The sequence below is a fragment of the Entelurus aequoreus genome, linkage group LG04, assembly GCF_033978785.1.
Source record: "Entelurus aequoreus isolate RoL-2023_Sb linkage group LG04, RoL_Eaeq_v1.1, whole genome shotgun sequence".
Taxonomy (NCBI): domain Eukaryota; kingdom Metazoa; phylum Chordata; class Actinopteri; order Syngnathiformes; family Syngnathidae; genus Entelurus; species Entelurus aequoreus.
Genome location: NC_084734.1, coordinates 74882553 through 74909931, shown reverse-complemented (window position 1 = coordinate 74909931; position 27379 = coordinate 74882553). Strand labels below are relative to the sequence as shown.

At 36.2% G+C, this 27379-nt stretch overlaps 1 protein-coding gene across 2 annotated transcripts in view; it reads left to right on the top strand.

The window, feature by feature from the left end:
- Positions 1-22143, top strand: part of anxa6 (annexin A6) — a 37996-nt gene extending 15853 nt beyond the window's left edge. The window contains exons 13-25 of one of the 2 annotated variants that reach the window (XM_062045691.1): positions 2168-2226; positions 2389-2467; positions 5290-5371; positions 6973-7067; positions 7170-7283; positions 11288-11378; positions 11468-11547; positions 11929-11982; positions 12065-12158; positions 13771-13866; positions 13964-14022; positions 16476-16613; positions 21398-22143. In XM_062045691.1, coding sequence (XP_061901675.1) covers positions 2168-2226; positions 2389-2467; positions 5290-5371; positions 6973-7067; positions 7170-7283; positions 11288-11378; positions 11468-11547; positions 11929-11982; positions 12065-12158; positions 13771-13866; positions 13964-14022; positions 16476-16613; positions 21398-21457 — 1101 coding nt within the window. In that variant the 3' untranslated portion in view covers positions 21458-22143. The remainder of the gene's footprint in view (positions 1-2167; positions 2227-2388; positions 2468-5289; positions 5372-6972; positions 7068-7169; positions 7284-11287; positions 11379-11467; positions 11548-11928; positions 11983-12064; positions 12159-13770; positions 13867-13963; positions 14023-16475; positions 16614-21397) is intronic. The other variant, XM_062045692.1, reaches the window with a different exon arrangement.
- Positions 22144-27379: the final 5236 nt, after the last annotated feature.

Here is a 27379-nt window from a genome sequence, read left to right as displayed (position 1 = left end):
GGTTTTTGGCCTAAATACTAATGTACTTAAACACTCAAATCAAAACATAATTCCCTAAGTAAAGCATACTGGAAAATTTAGTATTGTTCTACCATTTCCAATAATTGTATACATTCTAATACATCAAATTTAATTATCTGTTTAATAAAAGATGATTTTATCTTATTGGCTGATGGCAAACTTTTGCTGTCATTAAAATATGCAATAATGTCTACAATGAGGTTAACAGTAATAGTTAGGGTTGTCCTGAACCGATACTGATATTGGTCCGATATCAGCAAAGAAACAGGTATTGGATTATATCAACCAGCATCTAAAACGTCCGTAAAAATAAGAACTCCCGGCACAAGCTATTGTCTCTTCTTCAGAACTAGAATCAGAATCTGTGTTTATTGCCAAGTACATTTACACATATAAGACATGTGTCTTGTGTATTGGTGCAAAAACATGAAAAAGTAAAGTAAAATGAATTATAAGAAGCTATTGACAGTATATAGAATATATTTTTTTTAAAGTCTAGCATAAGCATAATTGCAAAAAAGTTAACAAATAAAACACAAAAAAGGTACATTTGGGTGCAAATAAGGAAACATGTAAAGTCCATTCAGCGTAATGTAACGCAACAGTTTCAGCCTTCACATCGCTGTGATGTTTTGTGACTATGAGGCTGATGAGAGTTGTGTTATGTGGTGTCACGAGGAAGGGCAAGGACATTGTTGTTTAGTCTGACATCAGAGGGGAAGAAACTGGTTTTGATTCGAGAGGTTTTGGTCCTGACGAACAGCAGCCTCTTGGCAGAGGGGTCGGCCACAATCTTACCAGCCCGCCTCAGAGTCCTGGAGGTGTGGAGGTCATGGAGTGATGGTAGACTGCAACCTTCTCTGCAGAGCGGATGACTCGTTGCAGCCTGCACTTACACAGTAGTTTGCTGTGGCTGCCGCATACCAGACTATGATGGAGGAGGAGGAAATTGACTCGATGATGGCAGTGTAGACGTGCACCATCATGATCTATGGCAAGTTGAACTTCCTCAGCTGCCACAGGAAGTACATCCTCTGCTGTCCTTTCTTGATGAGGAAGGTGATGTTCAGCTCCTTCTTGAGGATCTGGGTGATGGTGGTACCCAGAAAGCGGAAAGACTCCACAAACAACTATCCCCACTAGCTGTCCTCAGACCATTGCGCTCTGGGTTGTTTTCGCTGCACCAGGTCACCAGATTATCAGCCTCACACTTGTTGGCATGGCTTAGCTTAGCAGGCAGATAACAGGTTGTCGTTAAAACACTGTTAAACTAATAACACATAAATAAAGTAGATCAATACAACATACATGAGATACAAAGTAAACAGTGGCATTCCAACATAAAATACATAAAATAAATGCATTAAAAATGTGTTAGCTCAATGCTAATTTGCGATACACATAAGACTAATTGGCATCAATGAATTTATGTGGACATTCCAACACTTCCAAATTTGGCAATCAAAACTACAACTAAGATGCGTGTTACAATCAAACAGCTGTTGTGTAATAAGTACAATAATTACAGTATGAACACTTTGTAGAACTCAACATAAGACAAAACAAGCACGTGCAACTCCATGCCAATAGACAACTCACTGGCTACTGCATCTCACTAGGACTAACTGTAATGAATGCATACTGACAAATGGGACTGACAAGTGTAAGAAAACAAGAAATAACAATTAAAGTTAAGTTAAAGTACCAATGATTGTCACACACACACTAGGTGTGGTGAAATTTGTCCTCTGCATTTGACCCATCCCCTTGATCACCCCCTGGGAGGTGAGGGGAGCAGTGGGCAGCAGCGGTGCCACGCCCGGGAATCATTTTTGGTGATTGAACCCCCAATTCCAACCCTTGATGCTGAGTGCCAAGCAGGGAGGTAATGGGTCCCATTTTTATAGTCTTTGGTATGACTCGGCCAGGGTTTGAACTCACAACCTACCGATCTCAGGGCGGACACTCTAACCACTAAGCCACTGAGTAGGTACCACTAGGCCACTGAGTAGGTTAGATAGTACAGTTCATTGCAGACTCTGCTCAACAAATATATCCAGCATTCAGAGCCCATGTGATACATTTGACCAATAATGGTTTAATGGTATTAATATGAATATATCTAATGAATTCTTGCTGACCACAGGATGACACATCAGGTGATTACAAGAGGACTCTGCTGAATCTGTGTGGAGGAGATGACGAGTAAGTACCTCTGTACTGTGGTGTGGGAGTGACAGTAACAACCTCACGGGGGTGATATAGCACCATCTGCAGGGGACGAGGACCATGACTGCATAATTCTGCTACATTTCTCTGTGTTGCCTCTGCTCACTGTGCTGTGTTGTGCCAAACTGATCATTGCAGTTTAGCTGGAGAGTTCTTCCCTGAAGCTGCTCAGATAGCCTACAAGATGTGGGAAATAAGTTCCATGACCAAAGTCAAGGTTGGGTTCCCCTTTGTGCTGCAACTGTCATTGGCAGAAATAAATGCACGCCTAGCAGAATTGCTACAAATAACACTAACAGAGCATGCCTTGTAAAAGGATAGGATGTGATAAGAGCGAAACATTACACACACATTTTTGCGTTAATGCTCATTGCAAACCATTTAAAGGGGAACTGCACTTTTTTTTAGAATCTTGCTTATTCAAAATCTCTATGCAAGACAGAAACACATAGTGTTCTTTTTTATGCATTCTTAAACGTAAAATATGGCAAGTATGAATGAGGTGGTTAACAATGCAGCTAATGGAAGTACACTATTCCACCCATAAAGCCGTCTAAAAATAATCCAAAAACCGACAACAATACTCCACTTACCGGTACATGCCGTGACCTGTATATTGACCAAGTATTAACAATATTGTTGTATGAGCGCTTATGCAGACAAACTATTTTTAGCGGCACCGTGAACACACAGAGGTAACTAGTTTATGCAGCCATATTGATATTGTAGCTGTGTCTCAATTCGGGGGCTGCATCCTTCCAAGGACCCAGCCCATGCATTCGACCAAGTGTGGGTCCTGGCCAGAGTCCTCCAACAGCGGCTGGAGCGATATAAATTGGGAGAGTTTAGTTTTCGAGACACTTCCTGGTCATGTCAGTTGTTCATGCTCTTACATTTACGTCATGTATCTGCTGCTTATTCGCACGAGGTTGAATAATGGTGAAATTTAGAGAAGAATGTTGAATCGTTCTTTGTGTTCTCTTGATCTTTTACCTTAGTTTAGAGGAAGCGGCTAAGATCTACCGGCACCGCCGGCGTCTGATTTTCCTGCAGTTAGAGCCGACCGATAATGGGAGATGGTTGTCATGAAGATGTGTCACATGTTGACAATTATTTTAAAGCTGCTATTTTTAATTGTGATTTTTTTGTTTGCTTCTGAATCGTTGTTGTAGTAGGACATGTACTTTTAAAAACATGCAGACAATCCAGATGATGTCCCAGAAAGATTCCTCACGGTCTATCCATACAGGAACACCACACAATCCTATTTAGCAGTTACTTCATTAGTATGTGATTCATATTTGATGTATGTTTCTAATTTTGTCAAATTGGTTGCATTATACCCAGTAGTAGTAAATATTGGGATAGCATAATATTTTTATTTTCATATAATTATTTGCAATGAAGGCAGAGGACATTAATCACAACAACTGCAGTTTAATGTGTATAGGTTATAAAACTACTTTGTTTTTAAAGAATCATCCAAACTGGTATATACATGTTTTGTGTCATTTCTTTTTGGTCTGTTGTTCTATATATTGCCTTGTTAAAGTCCATGTCCTTGTTCTGCACAGCAAAAAAAAACAATAAACAGAAAAGTTAAACACAAGATCAAATTAATCATTTATTTTCAAGTAACGAGCAAAGGTAAACAAAAAACAGCAATAACTAATATCGGTACATTGTTGCACACATTTACAACATTTTGACTATTTAATAGGCCATAATTAAGTTAAATTATTGCGGTCTAAAAAAATAAATAAAAACATGTAAGGCTTTACTTCCAAACGTTGAAAAAAGCTCCAGGCACAAAGCCGTCTGCATTTGCCAGATATATAGCCCTTTCTAGGGGTAAAGACAGGAGCAAAGAGAACGGAAGTCGCTCCACATAACGATAGTCAAGGTCTCGTATTTTAACACAAATGTATATTACTGCTGTCACCCAAGCTTGATTTGTCTGCATGTAGGTGTTATACATTTTTTATAAAGTTTTTTTTTTTTTTTTTTTTTTTTTTTGCTCTATGCTTTTTTAACCTGTAAAGCACTTTGGTTCAATTTAAAAGTTGTTGAAAACGTACTATATAAATAAAGTTGACTTGACTTGACTTGACTAAATGAAAAAAATGAAGCTATACTTACATTTTACTTACATTGTGGCCATAAACCGAGAAGTTAGTCAACTTTGACATTGGCGAGAAAACACATGACATTTTTTTTTAACCTTGTGAGGATTATGATTAATTCTTCATCTAAACGACATCTCATCAGTCCGCATCCCAGTGAGAGCAGACTATGTACAGTTTCATTACAATACTGCTGTGTGCTTCACTTAAGCTGTAGCAGTTTTCCACACAGCTTCTAAAACTTGCAGCTCATCCTCCGTGTATTCAGGCTAAAACATTTCAGGTTCTGATCATCATTCGTCCCAAAGTAGTCTTTGTTGGCTCTCATGAAGTGTGCCATAATTAGTACTGTAGTTGTTGTCAAAAGGAAAAATTAACGTTGGGATGCGTCTGTGAAAATATTGTGCTGCTGTATGCTTAAAATAAGCAAAATACGTCAACATTAAATGTTATTATGAATACTACTGTTACTAAATTACATATATACTTTTATACAAAATTATATCAAACGATAATGGAGGTTTTCAGATTTTTTTAGCGCGCTTAGTAGAGCGTACCCCATTAGCTGCATTGTTAGCTGACAGCGTTTATTAGAGTTAGTATGCATTAAAAAAAGGTAAGCATATGTTTACTTGTCTTACATTAGAATTGTGAATGATGGACAGAATTAAAATAAACTGCAGCTCCCCTTTAACTGTAGTTTTTCAGGCCGCCCACTCACATGTCATTGTTGGTCCTGTCATTGTCTCTAAGGGTGACACGCTTCCCATCAAATGTTTTTCAAAAATGTTAATAGGCTGTCACTCAATTGAAGTTAATTCTCCTCACCAACATGCAATTATGTGAGCTTTCTAACACTTTTTTTTATGTCAAAGTGTAGCATTAACCTTTTTTATTTTTTTAATTCCACTTCCAGCTGAGGCCAACGGTTGTCCCTGCACCCAACTTTGACCCTGCTGCCGATGCACAAGCGCTTAGAAAAGCCATGAAAGGGTTCGGTATGTAACCTCATTTTGACAGTGTAGAGTAAACCAGGGGTAGCCGAAGTGGGGCCTGGAGGCAAAATTTGGCCCGTTGTGTCGTTTGATCGGACCCGCCAAAGGGTGGCTTACCAAATGTTATTCATATTCATACTGACCTTCTTTTAAGATCACTAGGGGTGTCCCGATCCGATAAGGATATCGGATATCAGTGTCAAATTATATCGGCTCGCATCTAAACTTTCCAATATTAGCTCTAATACAAGCAGTCCTGCAGCATGTTTACTTGTGCAATGCTGGATAGCCAGTTAACATTTAAATGTCCTCCTATAAGCACACAAGGTTGCTCTTTTCTTGTATTTTAGAGAAGTCCTTTACAAAAGGTAAACATGGTGGGCTATAGGCTACTAAGAGCTAGCAGCTACACAACAGCTAAGAACACGATAGCACACAAGCGATACGTATGTAATAAGTGTATTTAATTGATCAACATTGCAGTCTATAAAACATTTTCAATATAAACAAGTACTGTAATCAAATAAATATACCGGTAGTTGCATATTACTTACACATACTGAGTATCCAACACAGAAGCGTTTCAAAAACTGTTCTGTAGCAAGGGTGTCCGCATCATTCAACTTACTGTGTCATGAGTCGAATTAATTATTATGAACACTTGGGGCCTGATTTACTAAGATCTAAATACCGTATTTTTCGGAGTATAAGTCGCTCCGGAGTATAAGTCGCATCTGCCGAAAATGCATAATAAAGAAGGAAAAAAACATATATAAGTCGCACTGGAGTATAAGTCGCATTTTTTGGGGACATTTATTTGATAAAACCCAACACCAAGAATAGACATTTGAAAGGCAATTTAAAATAAATAAAGAATAGTGAACAACAGGCTGAATAAGTGTACGTTATATGAGGCATAAATAACCAACTGAGAACGTGCCTGGTATGTTAACGTAACATATTATGGTAAGAGTCATTCAAATAACTATAACATATACATGCTATACGTTTACCAAACAATCTGTCACTCCTGATCGCTAAATCCCATGAAATCTTATACGTCTAGTCTCTTACGTGAATGATCTAAATAATATTATTTGATACTTTACGGTAATGTGTTAATAATTTCACACATAAGTCGCTCCTGAGTATAAGTCGCACCCCCGGTCAAACTATGAAAAAAACTGCGACTTATAGTCCGAAAAACACGGTAAGTCAATACTAGACGGTTAATAATAATTAAGGTTTTTTTTTCTGTTTGACTAATTTCACCTAAACAATCCCTTTTCTAACATTTCACACTACACAATAATAAAAGTATGTATGATTTCTGCTGATATTGTATCGGATCAATAACGGCCAGTACTAAAATCTTCCATATCGGTATCGTATTGAAAGTGAAAATGTTCTGGACATCCCTACTGCTCACACAGTCATTGATGGCATGTTCTCAAGGCTAACGAGTTGTCATCTGTCTATGTTATTGGCATTAATTATAGGAACATTTAATTATTTTGTTTTTTCCGCTTAAAATTTTTACTTTGGGCCTTGCAGGCAAAAAGTTTTTGCACACCATTTTTTACCCCAGTCTTTCTGTACCACAGGAACTGATGAAGATGCAATTATTGACATCGTTGCACATAGAAGTAATGCGCAGAGACAAGTGATCAGACAGACCTTCAAATCACTACTGGGAAGGGTAAGTGATGATTGCTTATGAACATAAGAATGATGGTAATTGATATAAGTAGAATAAACAACACTACATTTGCAGTCTGTAACAAATTTGAACCGTTTGCAGGATCTGATGAAGGACCTGAAGTCTGAACTGTCAAAGAACATGGAGAGACTGATCATTGGCCTCATGTTAACCCCCGCTGAGTTTAATGCCAAAATGATGAAGAAAGCCATTGAGGTAGTATCACATAAGACCGTGACTTGTTTCCTACACTTTTCAAAGACTGCAAACAGAGAATACAGTACAATGTTATCACAGCAGGGGGCAGCATATGGTTGTAGTTGTGGCTGCCATCATAAACTGAACTAAATCAGTGACTTTATTGTGTGAGGTGTGTCACATGAAAGTATCCAATTCCACCTGATTGGTGAAAAAGTATTTATTTTCTACAAATACAGACAGAACAATTAAATGCTCTTGCACTTGATGGTAGAAGATACAAACTAACCTGTGTATCCACTAGTTACCATGCATACAACATTTTTGTCATTAAATATATATATATAAATGACTTTGTCAGCAAATAAAGAAGTATCACATGATATTGGCTTGCATCTAAAATGTCCGATACAAGCACACAAGGTTGGTCTTTTCTATTTAGTCAAGTCATTTACAAAAGGTAAACATGGTTAGCTATAGACCAGTGGTCACCAAACTTTTCGAGCCCAAGATCCCTGGTCCCAGCCAAAAACCAATACAAGATCTACCTCTGCGTCAACAATGTTTATATATTTATATATATAGCTATATAGTATATATATATATATACATATGTATGCATATATATATATATATACACATATATGTATGTATGTAATATGTATATATATATATATATATATATATATTAGGGGTGTGGGAAAAAATCGATTCGAATTCAAATCGCGATTCTCATGTTGTGCGATTCAGAATCGATTCTCATTTTTAAAAAATCGATTTTTTTACTTTTTTTTTTAAAAAATATATTTTTTTTTTTCTTTTAATTAATCAATCCAACAAAACAATACACAGCAATACCATAACATCCATCCATTCCATCCATTTTCTACCGCTTAGTCCCTTTGGGGTCGCGGGGGGCGCTGGAGCCTATCTCAGCTACAATCGGGCGGAAGGCAGGGTACACCCTGGACAAGTCGCCACCTCATCGCAGGGCCAACACAGAGAGACAGACAACATTCACACTCACATTCACACACTAGGGCCAATTTAGTGTTGCCAATCAACCTATCCCCAGGTGCATGTCTTTGGAGGTGGGAGGAAGCCGGAGTACCCGGAGGGAACCCACGCAGTCACGGGGAGAACATGCAAACTCCACACAGAAAGATCCCGAGCCTGGGATTGAACCCAAGACTACTCAGGACCTTCGTATTGTGAGGCAGACGCACTAACCCCTCTGCCACCGTGCTGCCCCATAACAATACCATAACAATGCAATCCAATTCCAAAACCAAACCCGACCCAGCAACACTCAGAACTGCAAAAACAGAGCAATTGAGAGGAGACACAAACACGACACAGAACAAACCAAAAGTAGTGAAACAAAAATGAATATTATCAACAACAGTATCGATATTAGTTACAATTTCAACATAGCAGTGATTAAACATCCCTCATTGACATTATCAGTAGACATTTATAAAAAATAAAAAAAAAAGAACAATAGTGTCACAGTGGCTTACACTTGCATCGCATCTCATAAGCTTGACAACACACTGTGTCCAATATTTTCACAAAGATAGAATAAGTCATATTTTTGGTTCATTTAATAGTTAAAACAAATTTACATTATTGCAATCAGTTGATAAAACCTTGTCCTTTACAATTATAAAAGCTTTTTACAAAAATATACTAGTCTGCTTGCATGTCAGCAGACTGGGGTAGATCCTGCTGAAAACCTATGTATTGAATGAATAGAGAATCGTTTTGAATCGGGAAAAAATCGTTTTTGAATTGAGAATCGTGTTGAATTGAAAAAAAAATCGATTTTGAATTAAATCATGACCCCAAGAATCGATATTGAATCGAATCGTGGGACACCCAAAGATTCACAGCCTTAATATATATTTCATACCTACCATTGTTCTCTGTTTGACAAATTTCACTTGATTAAACCTTTTCCACACTACAAAATAAAGTGCTTAGTATGATTTTTGCTAACATCATTAATAACAGTGTTGGCCAATACTCAAGGCTCCAAAATCTGTATGGTATCAGAAGTGAAAAAGTTATATCGGGACACACATTGTTATTATTATTAGTAATGTTATAAATTACGTTATTTTCAGGAGCTCGATATAATTGTAAGCCATTTTTTACCATTCCATTTTTTCTGATGCATATAAATAACCTAATTAAATAAAACAGATGATATAAAACATACTATGCATGTTTAATTGGGACTATTGCTTTACAGATAAGACACTGATAAGTTTCTTAGGTTGGAATACAGTTTTTACTTTTCTAAAAAGATGGTAGTTGATAGTAATAACATCATACTTGCCAACCCTCCCGATTTTCCCGGGAGAGTCCCGAATTTCAGTGCCCCCCCCGAAAATCTCCCGGGGCAACCATTCTCACAAATTTCTCACGATTTCCACCCGGACAACAATATTGGGGGCGTGCCTTTAGCGTCCTGTCTCACCTGAAACCTTTACCCTTTAACGGCCGCATGCTGTCCTCAGTCACGTCCGCTTTTCCTCCATATAAACAGCGTGCCGGCCCAGTCACATAACATCTATGGCTTTTGGAACTCAGTGCGCACACAAGGTGCACACACAACAACCTATCTAGATTCGATAAGAGATTCGATAAGGAATCGGTTTGTTAGAGGATTCGCTAATGGCATCGACATAGATAATTTCTTAACAAACATCATCCCTATCCTCCTTCTATTATTTATATATATAATTAAATAAATACTTGAATTTCAGTGAATTACAGCTATATATAGCTGTAATTCAATGAAATTCAAGTGTTTCTTTTATATACTGTGTATATATATATATATATATGTGTGTGTGTGTATATATATATATATATATATATATATATATATATATATATATATGCACTACCATTCAAAAGTTTGGGGTCACCCAAACAATTTTGTGGAATAACCTTCATTTCTAAGAACAAGAATAGACTGTCGAGTTTCAGATGAAAGTTCTCTTTTTCTGGCCATTTTTAGCGTTTAATTGACCCCACAAATGTGATGCTCCAGAAACTCAATCTGCTCAAAGGAAGGTCAGTTTTGTAGCTTCTGTAACAAGCTAAACTGTTTTCAGATGTGTGAACATGATTGCACAAGGGTTTTCTAATCATCAATTAGCCTTCTGAGCCAATGAGCAAACACATTGTACCATTAGAACACTGGAGTGATAGTTGCTGGAAATGGGCCTCTATACACCTATGTAGATATTGCACCAAAAACCAGACATTTGCAGCTAGAATAGTCATTTACCACATTAGCAATGTATAGAGTGTATTTCTTTAAAGTTAAGACTAGTTTAAAGTTATCTTCATTGAAAAGTACAGTGCTTTTCCTTCAAAAATAAGGACATTTCAATGTGACCCCAAACTTTTGAACGGTAGTGTATATATATATATATATATAAGGAATACTTGAATTTCAGTGAATTACAGCTATATACAGTATATATATATATATATATATATATATATATATATATATATATATATATATATATATATATATATATATATATATATATATATATATATATTTATATATATATATATATATATATATATATATGTATATATATACATATATATATATATATATATATATATATATATATATATATATATATATATATATATATATATATATATATATATATATATATATATATATATAGATATATATAGATATATATATATAACCCCACCTCAAGCGGGCCTTTTGAATATCTCCCTAATTCTGAGGTCTCAAGGTTGGCAAGTATGAATAACAGTGGCTTGTTTGCAGTCAAAAAGATGATTTTGGTGATTTGACCTTTTTCACTTAAATACAAGTGGGTTGAGACTTAAAAACTATTGGAAAAGGTTTACTGTATCCAATGGTTTAGTTTATTTGAAAGCACTTGCTCTTAAGATATCCACCAAATCCTGGTGGTGCAGTTGTGTTTGTTTTTGTTGAGTTATGCACTTTTTCACAGGGCGCTGGCACAGATGAACACGCTCTGATTGAGATCCTGGTCACCAGGAGCAACGAGGAAATACAAGCCATGAATGCTGCCTATCAAGAAGGTGAGATAGTCGGCAGCAATGAGGATGTTTTGTTTTGCGAAAAAAATTTCAACGTGACATTAATTAAAACTTCAATACAAACTTCACAGCCTATAAGAAGTCTTTAGAGGAAGCAATTCAATCTGACACATCAGGCCACTTCTGCCGCATCCTGGTTTCACTTGTGCAGGTAATTGAGATCTACTCACTGGAGGGTTTTTTTAAATCATTATTCACTGTAGTACATATTGTGGAGAAAACACTAACATGAGGACAGTGAATATTAACTTTTGCAAAAGAAAGCTGTTTTATTGAGGAAACTTGATAATATATCATAGCATAGCAAAACAATCCCACACATTATACAAATGTGCCTCCTAAAGGCTGTGAGCAGTATATGCAGAACAGAAGAACAATCTGATGATGTCATGACAATATTGCCATATTTTTTTGTCTCTTTTATGATCCCATAATGAAAAAGTGTAATCATCAATACATTTATAATTCAATAAAGCATTAGAACAATCTAAGTTTGATTACATAATTGGCCAATTTAATCCATGCACAACAGGGTGCAAGGGAAGATGACCCTGCAGATGTTGAAAGAGCCAATACAGATGCTCAGGTGAGTATAAATATCCAACATAAATTATTCAGTTTAAAAAAAAGTTTATTCTTAACCTTCTTGCTTGGCTTTATATCAACAGGAACTTGCTGAAGCTTGCAATGCTGACTCTGATGACAGGGTGATGAAATTCATGAGCATTCTTTGCACCAGAAGCTTCCCTCACCTGAGGAAAGGTAAACCTAACCTGATGGAACTCAGTTTCTATAAGTAACCTACAATATGTAATACATAGTATCTCACTAAAGTCGTTGACCAGTTTTATTACAGTATATCTTTTCAAGGGACAAAACTACGTTTGTATAAAAATGAAAGCTGGATATGCATTAGAGTAGTCCGTGTACAACTTGTAGAGCAGTATATATCAACACACAGACATTAATGTGCAAGGCTTTTTGTGGCCCTAACAACATGTTGTTTTGTGTAACAAACTAGCGTGCCATTGGGCTGATTGCAGCCTATAGTGAGTATTGTAATACAGTTGTCCCTCGCCACGTTGCCCTTCAAAGTTTGTGACTTGCAAAGGTGATTTTGTGAGTGTTTTCTAATGTCCACAGAGTTTTCTTAAAGTAAAGGGTAGAGTAACATGTTTATATTCCAGATAATGCCCAAAGTTAATGTGAAAAGATTAAAAAAATAGGTTGATTGGTCCAAGGGAAAAAGAAAAGTGTTCAATATTCCCTACCGTATTGGAGCCAATTCAAAACTGCAATGCCACTAGGACATTAATTGAAAAAGTAAACAACATACAATACATGCCTGAAAAACCAATGGTTTTCGGACATTATAATTTCAGGGATAAGGTTCAGCTGCATTGAAAACTTAAAAAATACGGTCATTTTACAAATACAGCTGTAAATCTGACACAATGATGTTGTTCCAAGCAATGCTAAATTATCGATTTTCTCAATGGGCTTTTGAACGATGCGGCCAAGATCCTGCTAAACCAAACTTTAAGTATTACAAAGGACATGTTGACTCACTGCTGAATACAATTTAGCAGAAACAAAGGATAACTGTGTCCATGCGGTAATTCAGTCCATAATGGTTGTGGTCCTAAACAACCTCATAAAGTGTTCATGCCAGAGGCAGGCCCTGGCAACACAAGTGAGAAGCAACATAATTATTTTGTTCCTATACAGTCTAGCATTGTGGCTGCATGAGTGCTGCTGTGGTTCATTGAAGGAAAGCAATGATTCCAGATTGTAGTGTGACATTCGAAAGCAGACAATAGTTTTTTCAGCGTGATAAGGAGTACAAACACAACTCCCAGATGACAAGTGCCTTTCTGAGGAAAAAGAAGGTGAAGGCGTGGCCAAGTATGTTTTTACACCTGAACCAGGTTGAGTGCCTGTGAGGTATCCTCATGTGGAAGGTGGAAAACAAGGTGTGTGATGTCAAAAGGATTCCAGTAACAACTCTACTCACATCTATGCCCAGGAGCATTAAGGCAATGCTAGACAACAATGATGTTCACACTAATTATTGATCCTTACGACCAGGGCTAAATTGGGGCCCTAAGCAGAGTTTTATTTGGAGCCCTCGTCCACCTAAACAACATTTTACACACTTTTTTTATTTGTGTGAGACCATTTTTATATTATTTGACTTAAACTTAAATTTAATTTAATGCATGTTTTAGATTCAAATGAATACATGGGAAAGAAACTATTTTGAAATCTTACTGTCATAGCTACATGGGATAGTGCATGGCACAGTAGTCAGTGCAAAGTGGGTCAGCATTGGTAGACTAATAACATGTGATAATAACACAATTTCCGTATTCAGTTTTCCAGGAGTTTGTGCGATTTTCCAATAAGGACATTGAGCAGATCATCAAGAAGGAAATGTCAGGAGATGTGAAAAATGCCTTTTATGCCCTAGGTAATATCTGCCATTGGAATAAAAAATAATAACCTTCAACGCTCACGACATTGTTTTTTCTGTTAACTCCACCGCTTGTGCTCTGTTTTCGTTGCAGTTCGCAGTGTGAAGAACCAGCCGTCTTATTTTGCAGACCGTTTGTACAAAGCAATGAAGGTATGTCTCCGTAGAGTACAGTAAATAGGATTGTGTAGGTCATGTGGCCTTGGAAGCGTCCAAAGACTACATGATGTGAACGGTATATACTAGGGGTGTGGGAAAAAATTTGATTCGAATTCTAATCGTGATTCTCACGTTGTATAAAGCATCGCGTCTCATAAGCTTGACAACACACTGTGTCCAATATTTTCACAAAGATAAAATAAGTCATATTTTTGGTTAATTTAATAGTTAAAACAAATTTACATTATTGCAATCAGTTGATAAAATATTGTCCTCTACAATTATAAAAGCTTTTCACAAAAATCTGCTACTCCGCTTGCATGTCAGCAGACTGGGGTAGATCCTGCTGAAATCCTATGTATCGAAGGAATAGAGAATTGTTTTGAATCGAGAAAAAATCGTTTTTGAATCAAGAATCGTGTTGAATTGAAAAAAAAAAAGGATTTTGAATCGAATCGTGACCCCAATAATCAATATTGAATCGAATCGTGGGACACCCAAAGATTCACAGCCCTAGTATATACTATATGTAAAAAGGTATAGGGACACTTGATATTAAAATGTAAAAACAATTGTGTGCAATTTTCTCATTTAACAGCTTTTATCATTTCTCTGTCTGTGCTATTTTTTATCATTTGGGAGGTCAAAAGCCATTTATGTTAGAAAAGCCTATTCCAAAGGCTTCAGGACAGGGCTCTTCCATACCTGAGACCAAGAGAAGCTCACCCAACCATGATTTTGTTTTTATAGTGTATAGCAGGCGTGCCAAACTCATTTTCATTGAGGGCCACATCGCAGTTATGGTTGCCTCGAGAGGGCCGCTCATAACAGTGATTAAAATATGAATATAAATACATGTATGTAATTGCCAATGCATTTGATTATTATATATTTTTTAACGTACGCTGTAAATAAAACAAAATCTTTAGATTTTACTGTAAAAAAACTGGCAGCTCAGTCGCCAGAAATTTACCGTAAAAGTTTTTATTACTGTAAGGCAAGGCAAGGCAAGGCAACTTTATTTGTATAGCGCTTTTCATACACAAGGCAGACTCAAAGTGCTTCACAGACAACAAAGTGAAATGAAAGAAAATAAAAGCAAAATTAAAATGCAGACAATACAAATAAAAACAGTGCAGACGTTAAAAGTTAAAAGATTAAAAGATTTAGCTGAAAGCTAAGGTGAACATAAAAGTCTTCAGTCTAGTTTTAAAAGTAGTCAGAGTTGGGGAAAGTCTGACATCTTCAGGAAGTTTATTCCAGCTATTTGTTGCATAGTGACTGAATGATGCTCTCCCTTGATTTGAGTTTACTCTTGGAACCGCTAACAGATTGGTCTCAGAAGATCTTAGTGATCTAGAGGGCTTATATAGTGGGATCATATCAGTAATATACTTTGGCCCTAGACCATGTAGTGATTTATATGTGAGCAGGAGGATTTTGAAATCAATTCTCTGATGTACAGGGAGCCAATGTAAGGATTTAAGAATTGGTGTAATGTGCTCACATTTTTTGGTCTTTGTTAGACCTTTGTTAGGTCTTTGTAAATGGAATAGAAAAACAGTACGGTGAGCAGCACGGTGGAAGAGGGGTTAGTGCGTCTGCCTCACAATACGAAGGTCCTGAGTAGTCCTGGGTTCAATCCCAGGCTCGGGATCTTTCTGTGTGGAGTTTGCATGTTCTCCCCGTGACTGCGTGGGTTCCCTCCGGGTAGTCTGGCTTCCTCCCACCTCCAAAGACATGCACCTGGGGATAGGTTGATTGGCAACACTAAATTAGCCCTAGTGTGTGAATGTGAGTGTGAATGTTGTCTGTCTATCTGTGTTGGCCCTGTGATGAGGTGGGGACTTGTCCAGGGTGTACCCCGCCTTCCGCCCGATTGTAGCTGAGATAGGCTCCAGCGCCCCCTGCTACCCCGAAGGGAATAAGCAGTAGAAAATGGATGGATGGATGTTTTTACGGTAAAAGTCATGCAACAGAGCTGCCAGTTTTTTATGGTAAAATTTAGTTTTTTTAGTGTATCACAGTAAATAAAAACTGACAGTCGCCGGAATTTTACCGTAAAATCTATTGCCATTTTTTACACAGTGTAGAATTTCATGGATAACTTGCTTTAAAATCCAAAGTCAAGCAGATATTTAGGTATTTATTTGTATTTTAACAAACAAATATTTTGAATTGTATGACAATATGATATTTTGTTGCACTATTAGATACAATTAAATACAAAATATATGCAATTGCATGCAGTAGATGTATTTTTTTTAACGTGGAAATGGAAGGAATCAATACATTTTGTAAAAAAAGATAAGGTACGCATATTATTTTCAGGCACATAAAATGATGTGGCGGGCCAGGTCTGGCCCCAGAGCTTTGAGTTTGACACATGTGATGTGTATTATTCCCTATTTGCTGCTACTAAATCTCATTATTATTGACCTCATTAGGGTCTTGGCACAGACGACAGAGCGTTGATCCGCATCATGGTGTCCCGTAGCGAGATTGACCTTTTCAACATTCGTAAGGAGTTTAAAGAAACACAGGATACCTCCCTCCATGAATTCATCCAGGTAGAGACAATGATCGTAAGTCAGCGTCTTTGTCCACTAACCCTCTTGGCTGCTTTGTTGTGTTACATTGTGTGAAAGTGTGTGTTGCCTTGTGCTTAGACGATGGAGCGCAATAACCTATAAGCTTCCTGCGGTGGACCGTGGGTCTGTGGCTTCTTCACAGCTGTTTAGGAATTCCCCTTGTTTGCTTAACTTCCTCTCTATATCTGCTGCATGATTGGCCGACAGCTTTGGAGACAGGAAGTACCCAAGAACATTTCTATAATAACTTCCACATGAAATGACAGTGACAATAATACAAATAGGTGTCAGTTTGGCTTTGCAGAAATATTTTCAGATGATGAAACTACTTCGAGGTTTTATTATTCTGTTATTTACTATATTGTGTAACAGAGTTTTTGAGTGAGGAAATACATTGCCAAATGTGACTAAAATGTCGGTTGAGCTGACATCAAGGAAAAATGTGTCGATTGGACTGATAATATGAGTAGTTAGTAGACTTTCTTAGATATGTGTTTTCCCTTAATATTTTAAAAATGTTTTAAAAGGGGACCTATTATTATTTTCATCTTTTCTGACTTGTAAATGATAATATTATATTTTATTCGTATTGCACTTAACATTTGGTACCGTATTTTTCGGAGTATAAGTCGCTCCGGAGTATAAGTCGCACCGGCCGAAAATGCATAATAAAGAAGGAAAAAAACATATATACTGTAAGTCGCACTGGAGTATAAGTCACATTTTTTGGGGTAATTTATTTGATAAAACCCAACACCAAGAATAGACATTTGAAAGGCAATTTAAAATAAATAAAGAATAGTGAACAACAGGCTGAATAAGTGTACGTTATATGACGCATAAATAACCAACTGAGAACGTGCCTGGTATGTTAACGTAACATATTATGGTAAGAGTCATTCAAATAACTATAACATATAGAACATGCTATACGTTTACCAAACAATCTGTAACTCCTAATCGCTAAATCCCATGAAATCTTATACGTCTAGTCCAGTGGTTCTTAACCTTATTGGAGGTACCGAACCCCACCAGTTTCATATGCGCATTCACCGAACCCTTCTTTAGTAAAAAATTAAATGTTTTTTTTTTCAAATTCAAGACAAAGTTATATGTTTTTGGTAACACTTTAGTATGGGGAACATATTGTAAGTAACAAAGACTTAATTTAGAGTTATTTGCACACTAAGGGAACATATTCTAAGTACTAAAGACTTAATTTAGAGTTATTTGGTTAGGGTTCGGGTCAGGATTAGAGTGTTAGGGTTATAATAAGGCCATGTCGAATAAGGCATTAATGAGTACTTAATAATGACTAGTTAAGAGCCAATATGTTACTAATTTGCATTTTAATAAGCAACTAATTAATGGTGAATATGTTCCCCATAATAAAGTGTTACCATGTTTTTTACTGGTGCATAAAATGAACCGTACATGAACATCACCTTGTTCAAACAACAAAACCAACACAGCATAAACTCACAACAAACTACACACCTGCAAACCAGTCTGACTTCTGCTGTTGCCGTATCCGTAATACGCCGATAGGGAGAAGTTTGTATTTACACGATGAGTCGGGTGTGTTTTGACCTCCGCCGAACCCCTGAGGCCGACTCACCAAACCCCTAGGGTTCGATCGAACCCAGGTTAAGAACCACTGCTTTAGTCTCTTACGTGAATGAGCTAAATAATATTATTTGATATTTTACGGTAATGTGTTAATAATTTCACACATAAGTCGCTCCTGAGGATAAGTCGCACCCCCGGCCAAACTATGAAAAAAAACTGCGACTTATAGTCCGAAAAATACGGTAGTTGTATTGCGTATTTTAGTGTTGAATTGAAGTATTTATTTCAAACCTGCACAGTACAACAAAACATTTTTTTTTTTTTTTTTTTTTTACATTTTGGCAGAGACATTTATGCAAGGCTTGAAAAGGGGTTGGATGAAGCAGATGCTTATAATATCCCAACCCCTCTCACTCATTCCACATTTAACATAAACAATATAATACAAGAACAATACTATACAAACAAAAACAAGAAAAGCTCCTGTACACTAACAATACAATAGTACCACTGTTACTTTGATACAAGACAAGACGAGACAAAACAAACACACACACACACACACACATACACAGGCCCAAACACTCTCTGACCATACACCTCTCTCCCATCGCTCTGTGCTGAGGGCATCACTCTCTTTCCTCCTCGTACTTCTTCAGTACTTCTTTTTTAAACAGTCTTTTAAATTGAATCATGTCAGAACACGTTTTTAACTCTTCCCCTAAGTTGTTCCACAGACTGACTCCACGCACTGAAATGCACATTGACTTTAAAGTTGTTCTAAATTTAGGCAAATATAATTTGTTGTTTCCTCTTAGACTGTACCTATGGTGAGCATCTCTATCCTGGAATAGGTTCTGTATATTGGATGGTAGAGAGTTTTGGGATGCCCTAAACATAATTTGAGCAGTTTTAAATTTGATGATGTTGATATTGTTCAGTCAACAATAATGACATCCTTACACCAGAGCTAGGCAAATATTTTGACTCGGGGGCCACATTGAGAGAAAAAATGTGTCTGGGGGGCCAATGTGTATGTGTGTAAAAATGATATATTTAGCTGTAAAAATCTGCTGTACAGTATGTGTGTTTGGGTCCCTTTTCTTCAGGAGCAATAATAGCAAAAGTCACAATGTCCGATAGAGTTCTAAAAAAGTTATGACAGACCAGCTCAAAAAAACGAAATGGAAATTTACAGTTTTTTACTGAATGGGACACCGGAAATGTACATTAAGATAAAGAGAGTGGGATTTGCAATATTAACTATGAAGAATTAAACACTGAATATTAACAACATATGAACATCGCTCCTATTTTACTGCTCAGACCAGCTCCTCCTTTTACAATCAAGCAAAACACAACAAAAATGTACCAAACAACAAAATATGAATACAAAGGGTAATAAACACTTAAAATATGATATATTATCACTTTTATGCAGAAATGTGTTGTAAAAATTTGTTTCCGCATCTGTTTCTGACACATGCGTTTGGGGCTGGCTGCTCTGAAAACAAACCCCGCCAACTCTGCTTTGATCCTCGTCTGAGCTGCCATGATGTAGATCACCGTAATAACTCTTATAACACTCAAAAACACAGATTTCAACCATTGAAATACTTTCTACAGTCATTTAAAAACTGCTCTGCACATCATAATGGCTGCGACAGTTTTGAGGTTAAAGGTCTACACTGCAAAAAGTCAGTGTTCAAAAACAAGGGAAAAAAAATACAAAAATTAGCGGTATTTTACTTGAACTAAGCAAAATTATCTGCCAATAGAACAAGAACATTTGGCTTGTCAAGACTTTCCAAAACAAGTAAAATTAGCTAACCTCAATGAACCCCAAAATACCATAAAATAAATATATTCTCACGAATAAAAGTGCACTTTTCTTGATGGAAAAAATAAATATGAGACCTTTTTTCCCAGTATGTTGAAAAATATTCTTAAATGAAGTAAATGCTAGTGCCATTATCTTGACATAATGATATGCGCTCGGCATTACATTTCTTGAAACCAGTAAACTTAAACTAAAAACGAGTTTATTTTTCTTAATGGAAAGGCAACAAGGCAACCGCTTGTTACTCTCGGGGTCTACTAGCCGCTCAGGCAAATCATATTGTCTAAAAATGCATTTTCCCATCGATAACATGACATCATCACGCCAAGTGCGTGCTCTTTCAGTCAATTAGTGCGCAAGGATTTTATTGTATATATATATATATATATATATATATATATATATATATATATATATATATATATATATATATATATATATATATATATATATATATATATATATATGTATTTACAGCCCGGCCCCCGGCCAATTTTTTTTTTATTGTAATTTTGAAGAATTTATCTGAATGTGCATGAACTATTTCTGTTCAAAATTGTTTGAAATGTCAAATGTTTTTAAATATTAACTGTCAGTTTACTGTACTGTGCCAACTGTACTACTATATGAGTACATCTTTTCTATTGTTTCATTGAAAATAAAACAGCAAAGTCCATTTGGTTGTCATCTGTTTTAATTATGAGACACAATTGTGTCAAAGTCATGATTTTTTATTTCATGCCTGAAATAAGAAATTATTACTTTGAAAAAGCAGTTTTATACTTGTGAGTGTTGATGACACAGCTTTGCATCAGTTGATATTCTTTCAAGCATGTTTTACTCAATATAGGTCATCAAATCTCAGCAACAAGATGTAATATTTTACTGAGATCATTTAGGACCAAAACACTTAAAACAAGTAAAACACTCTAACATAAAATCTGCTTAGTGAGAAGAATTATCTTATCAGACAGAAAAGAAGCTAATATCACCCTTATTTGAGGTATTTAATCTTACTTAGATTTCAGTTTTTGCAATGTAAAAAAATTATTTAGAATGTCCGTCGGGCCGGATTGAAAATTTTAATGGGCCGCATGTGGCCCGCGGTCCATATTTTGCCCAGTTCTGTCATAAACCCTTACATATACCCCAATTTAATCATAAATGTTTATCAGTTGACTGCGACAAACACGTCCTCGTCCACTTCCCTTTGTACTGGTAAACACTTTGACTGCTGCCTTGATTGGCATGTTCCCCTTCTGCATTCAGCGTGCAGTGAAAGTTTGTCCTTTGTGTCGAACTAGTGACGATAAGAAGATCTTTCACTCATTTTGATATTTTGCTCTATGTACTCTCCGGCTTTGAACAGGGTGACACTTCAGGAGATTACCGTAAAACCCTTTTGGTGCTCTGCGGAGGTGAGGATTAACGTCGGCACATCTGCACAGCCCGCAGTGGCGAGGCCCGCCAGACGCCATCACCCAGTCAAGCTGCGATGGTGGATATCTAACGCCAGCGCCCTAAACTGCTGCCACTCTGCCAAAACGAAGTTACATCCACGTCTTTCAAGCCAGTTTTCTCCTCACATGAAAGATCCCTCACGGCATTTTTTTTTTGTCTTGTTTTTTACAGAATCACTATGAATAGTGTGACAATTATCACATGACGCAGTGCCTATTCAGTCATCATCGTGACGATACGTAGTAATAATAATCAAAAGATTTAGATTAAACTGAATGTTTTCAAATTTCCCCATCATGCTGTTGACTTTTCGTCACAGTAATTGGTAAAGGTGCAGCATTCGGATTTGCATGTTAGCTGCTAGTTTAATTATTTATTGTGTTTATACTGACAATGACTAGGAACTATTTGGCATTAGGAAACTCCCTCCAAGTCAAAGCGTCTGCCAAAAGGCCGTACATACAGTGTTAAACGCTCCTTTCTTCCTTTCCTCACACCAAATTCCCCCACGTTTGTATTCCTGTACCACCGCATGCAAAAAGGTGAACATTTGGCAAGACATACATCCCCATTGCGTGCATGAAACTATCCTTCTAAGAAATCTGCCCCAGAGAGTTCCTGGTATCGAGCCTTAAAATAAATGTTTGGCAGGCCTCTCGTCCCAAAAATGTGATTGACTTAAGTTGAAACTCACTTTCAGTTTGTTGCATTCTACAGACACACACATACGCACACAGATATGAGGATGTTCAGTATGTAATTTCGAGCTAATAAGTGGGCCATTACACTGAATTGTTGCCATTTGCGTTCCCAGGAAATAAACTGTACACTTTCAAAAATAGACAAGAGCATGTTGGATGTTCTCTAAAAAGTAAAAAATTGGTCTTTCCAGAAATGTACATTTTACTACCAAAACAGGTACAATGCGATATAAAGTATGAACTTGTGCCATTTCATTTATGTTTAGCTCACAGACAATACATATCATTAGAAGTATAGTACACACTAAAAAATGTTGGGTTAAAAAATAACCCAACTGCTGGTTCAGAAAAGTACAAACCCCTTTTTGGAGTTATTTTAACTCAAAATTTTGGGTTAATTTTTTCAACCCAACTTTTTTGTTGAATTATTTAACCCAAAAGTTGAGTTATGATAACTTAATGTTGGGTTATTCCCAACCAAACTCTTGGGCTGAATTATTTAACCCAAAAGTTGAGTTATGTTAACTCAATGTTGGGTGATTGAAAATTATGTTAATGAGATTCATCCATAGTAAAATTCCCTTCAAGAAAAAAGTAACTTTTTAATAAAGACAATAAAATAAAAAAAGCCTTTTACCCAAAAATGTGTTACTTGTTGAAAAACAACCCAAAAATGGTTCATAATTTTGAAAACCCAGAAATTGAGTTAAAATAATACCCTTATAACCCAAAAAATGGATTGCTCGTCATAAAAATAACTCCTAAATTTAACCAATTTTAACCCAACTGCTGGTTCTGAAAAGGACAAACCCCTTATTGGAGTTATTTTAACTCAACATTTTGGGTTCATTTCTTCAACCCAACTTTTGTGTTGAATTATTTAACCCAAAAGTTGAGTTATGATAACTTAATGTTGGGTTATTCCCAACCAAACTATTGGGTTGAATTATTTAACCCAAAAGTTGAGTTATGCTAACTCAATGTTAGGTGATTGAAAATAATGTTAATGAGATTAATCCAAAATAAAATTCCCTTCAAGAAAAAAGTAACTTTTAGAAAAAGGAAAAAAAAGCCTTTTACCCAAAAATGCGTTACTTGTTGAAAAAAACCCCAAAATGGTTCATAATTTTGAAAACCCAGAAATTGACTAGTCTCCCAGTTCCTGCCGCTGAAAAACAACCCCACAGCATGATGCTACCACTACCATGCTTCATTGTAGGGATGGTATTGGCCTGGTGATGAGTGGTGTCTGGTTTCCTTCAAACATGACGCCTGGCATTCACGCCAAATACTTTAATCTTTGTTTCTCATTGTCTGAGAGTCTTTCTGGTGCATTTTGACAAACTTTTTACTAAGAAATGGCTTCCCTCTGGCTTCTATACCATAGAGGCCTGATTGGTGGATTGCTGCAGAGTTGGTTGTCCTTCTGGAAGGTTCTCTTTTCTTCACAGAGGAATGCTGTAGCTCTGACAGAGTAATCATCGGGTTCTTGGTCACCTCCCTGACTAGACTAAGATGAATGCGGCAATGTACAGAGACATCCTGGATGAAAACCAACGCTTCACATTCAAGCTGATGGATCTTGAGATGCTGCAAAGAGGAACGTGCAAAACTGCCCAAAGATAGGTGCAGGGCCGCCGTATAGGGGGGAAAGGTGACAACTATTCTAAGGGCCCACAGCCACTTAGGGGCCACACACAGCCCCAAGTAGCTTCTATGGCAAAATGATTACGCATACACTGAACTAATATATATTCACACGAATGAATCTGAATTAAAACTGATGTGTATTTCTGGTCTTGTCATCCTCGTCCGGACAGAAGGATGACACGGCAGTGCGGCTGGATCAAAAGAGACGTCGGAGACGCTTTACTGAACCAAAAGTTGCTTTATTACAAGCGAGCGTCATTATGCAGGACTGCAGTTCCTGGAGGAGGTCAGGTCAAAAATTAATGACTCCTAATTTGGAGAAGCCAAACCATCAGTTTTATATTCCTCCTTCCTGTCTCTGGGTGTGTGCTAAGTCAGGACAGCACACCCTGACCATAAAAGGAGATGTACATGTGTAAGTGTCTGGGAAGACAACAGATGCAGGTCGTATCTTAGATCATCATCATCATCATCATCATTTTTATTTATCTCCTTCATTGATGTGCATCTTTGATAGACAATTATACCACAATTATTCAGTTACACCGTTACACACCAATGCCTGAGAAGGAGCAGGATGAAGAAAAATCTTATATTTTCCTGCCCCCTTCACATAATACATAGTCTTACTTAATGATATGTGAACCAACAATTACATCCAAATATAACGAAAACAAAACAAAACAAAAAAAAAACAAAAAAAACACAAGTGCAAAACTTCATGAAGTACAAACCGAACAAAAATACAAAAGAAGTAATATACAGGTACACCTCACAGGATGATACAAAACAGATACAAAACCAGGCAAAAAACAAGTAAATTAATAAATATAAAGCAAAATGTAAACACTTATGGCTGTCCATATGATTTTATTGTTCTGTCTTTATATATTTTTTTCAATTTGAATATATTTTTACAATCTTTTATCTCATTATAAAGAGAATTCCATAGTTTAACCCCCACCACTGATATACACATTTGTTTTAAAGTTGTCCTTGAATACTGATGTTGGAAATGACCTTTTCTTCTATGCTCTTCATTCTCAGAAGTGATGACAAACATTTTTTGTAAATTTGCTGGTAATGTTTTGCTTTTAGCCTTAAACATGACACATAATGTCTGTAACTTTACTAGCTCCTGTAATTTCAATAAACCTGAATTAATGAATAATATGTTAGTGTGTTCTAAGTAATCTACTTTATGAATAATCCTTATAGCTCTTTTCTGTAGTTGATACAATGCCTTTATGTTACTCTTATATGTGTTCCCCCACACTTCCACACAGTAGTTGATATATGGCAATATAAGTGCACAATACAATATACGCATTGCCCTATAATCTAACACATATTTTACCTTATTTAATATAAAAATACTCTTAGACATCTTTTTCCGCAGATGTGCAATATGAGATTTCCATGTCAGACCGTCATCCAGTATCACTCCTAAAAATCTAAGTTCAGAAACCCTTTCAATATCTATTCCATTTATTGACAATTTGATCGTTTCCTCCCTTTTCCTCTTACAAAAAATCATGAACTTTGTTTTTTCTACATTTAATGATAATTTATTGGCATCAAACCATCTCTTAAGTTTAATCATTTCCTGTTCAATAATTTTTGATAATGCTTTTAAGTCGTGTCCCGAACTATAAAAGTTGGTGTCGTCCGCAAATAATACAAATTTCAATAACTTTGATACCTCACATATATCATTAATATATAAAATAAACAATTTTGGTCCCAAAACCGAACCTTGTGGAATTCCACATTCAATCCTCATTTGTTCAGATGTATTACCCATAAAATCCACAAACTCTTGTCTATTATCTAAATAACTTCTTAGCCAGTCTAAAACTACTCCTCTCACACCAAATGAATACAACTTGGACAATAATATAGAATGATCTATAGTATCAAATGCTTTTTTAAGATCGATAAATACCCCTATAGTGTATTTCTTATTATCAGTTGCTGTTGCTATATCCTCAATTATATTCATTACAGCTGAAGCAGTGGATCTATTGGTCCGGAATCCATACTGGCTCTCACTCAACAGCATGTTCTTTTCAATAAAACTATCTAATTTTTTTACAAATATTTTTTCAATTATTTTAGAAAATTGTGACAGTAGTGACACTGGTCTGTAATTAGTGAATCTATGTTTATCTCCCGTTTTAAAGAGTGGAATTACCTTTGCTACCTTCATTTTATTTGGAAAGGTCCCTGTTTGAAAAGAAAGATTAAAAATATAACAAAGAGGTTTGATGATACAGTCAATAGTCTTTTTTACAATTATCATGTCTATACCATCACTGTCTGTTGATGTCTTATTTTTCAGTTTTGTTACCACCGATACAATTTCATTTTCACTAACATCTCCTAGAAGCATGGACTGTAGCACTTTGCTTCCCCCTCTCCATCCACTCTGTATATCTTTATGTTCTCCAATACTCTCTGCCAATTTGGGTCCAACATTCACAAAAAAAGAATTGAATCCGTTTGCCACTTCATTCATATTTGTTATCATCTTATTATCCTCATTGATAAAATGGCTTGGTGGGTTTGTAGGCCCAGATGTTTTTCCTATTACCTTGTTCAGAATATTCCAAGTTCCTTTGATATTGTTTTTATTTTTTTCTAGTAAATTATTATAATATTCTCTTTTTGCTTGTCTCATTATTGTTATCAATTTGTTTTTGTAAACCTTATATTTTGTTTCAGCATCCTTTGTTTTTACTTTTATGAAATCTCTATAAAGTTTGTTTTTCTTTTTACAAGCATTCTGTAGTCCCTTTATAATCCAAGGCTTTTTATTGTAGCTGTCTCTTTGTTTCCATACATTCGGACAATGCTTTTCATACAATGATAAATATATATTAAGAAAAGCCTCATATGCAGCATTTGCTTCTCCCCCATACACCTCATTCCAGTCTGTTTCAAATAAGTCCTTCCTAAACCTATTTATTGCCTCTTCAGTTCTTTTCCTTACATATCTATGAGTTTTTTCCTCCCTCTTTTTATCAATTGGACAGTCATAAGTAAGAAACACAGGTAAGTGGTCACTTATATCATTAATTACTAGTCCACTTTTTATATTATTTTTTATGTCATTTATAAAGATGTGATCAATTAACGTTGCACAATTTGTCGTTATTCTACTGGGTTTGGTGATCAATGGATAAAGCCCTCTACTATATACCACATCCAAGAAGTCTCTTGTTGATTTATTTCTGGGTGAGCTTAGCAGGTCTATGTTATAGTCGCCACACATGACAAATGTTTTATTTTCCTTCACCTTACACAATAATTCTTCCAAACTATCATTAAATGCTTCTACTTTAGACCCAGGTGTCCTATACATACACGTAACAATAACATTTCTCTTCTTTTCTATTTCTACCTCTACAGTTACACATTCAAATAAATCATCAATTACCACTGTCATACATTCCACAGGTCTACATTTCAATTCACAGTCAACAAACAGGGCCACACCTCCTCCCTTCTTGTTTCTTCTACTACAGTGATACAACTCA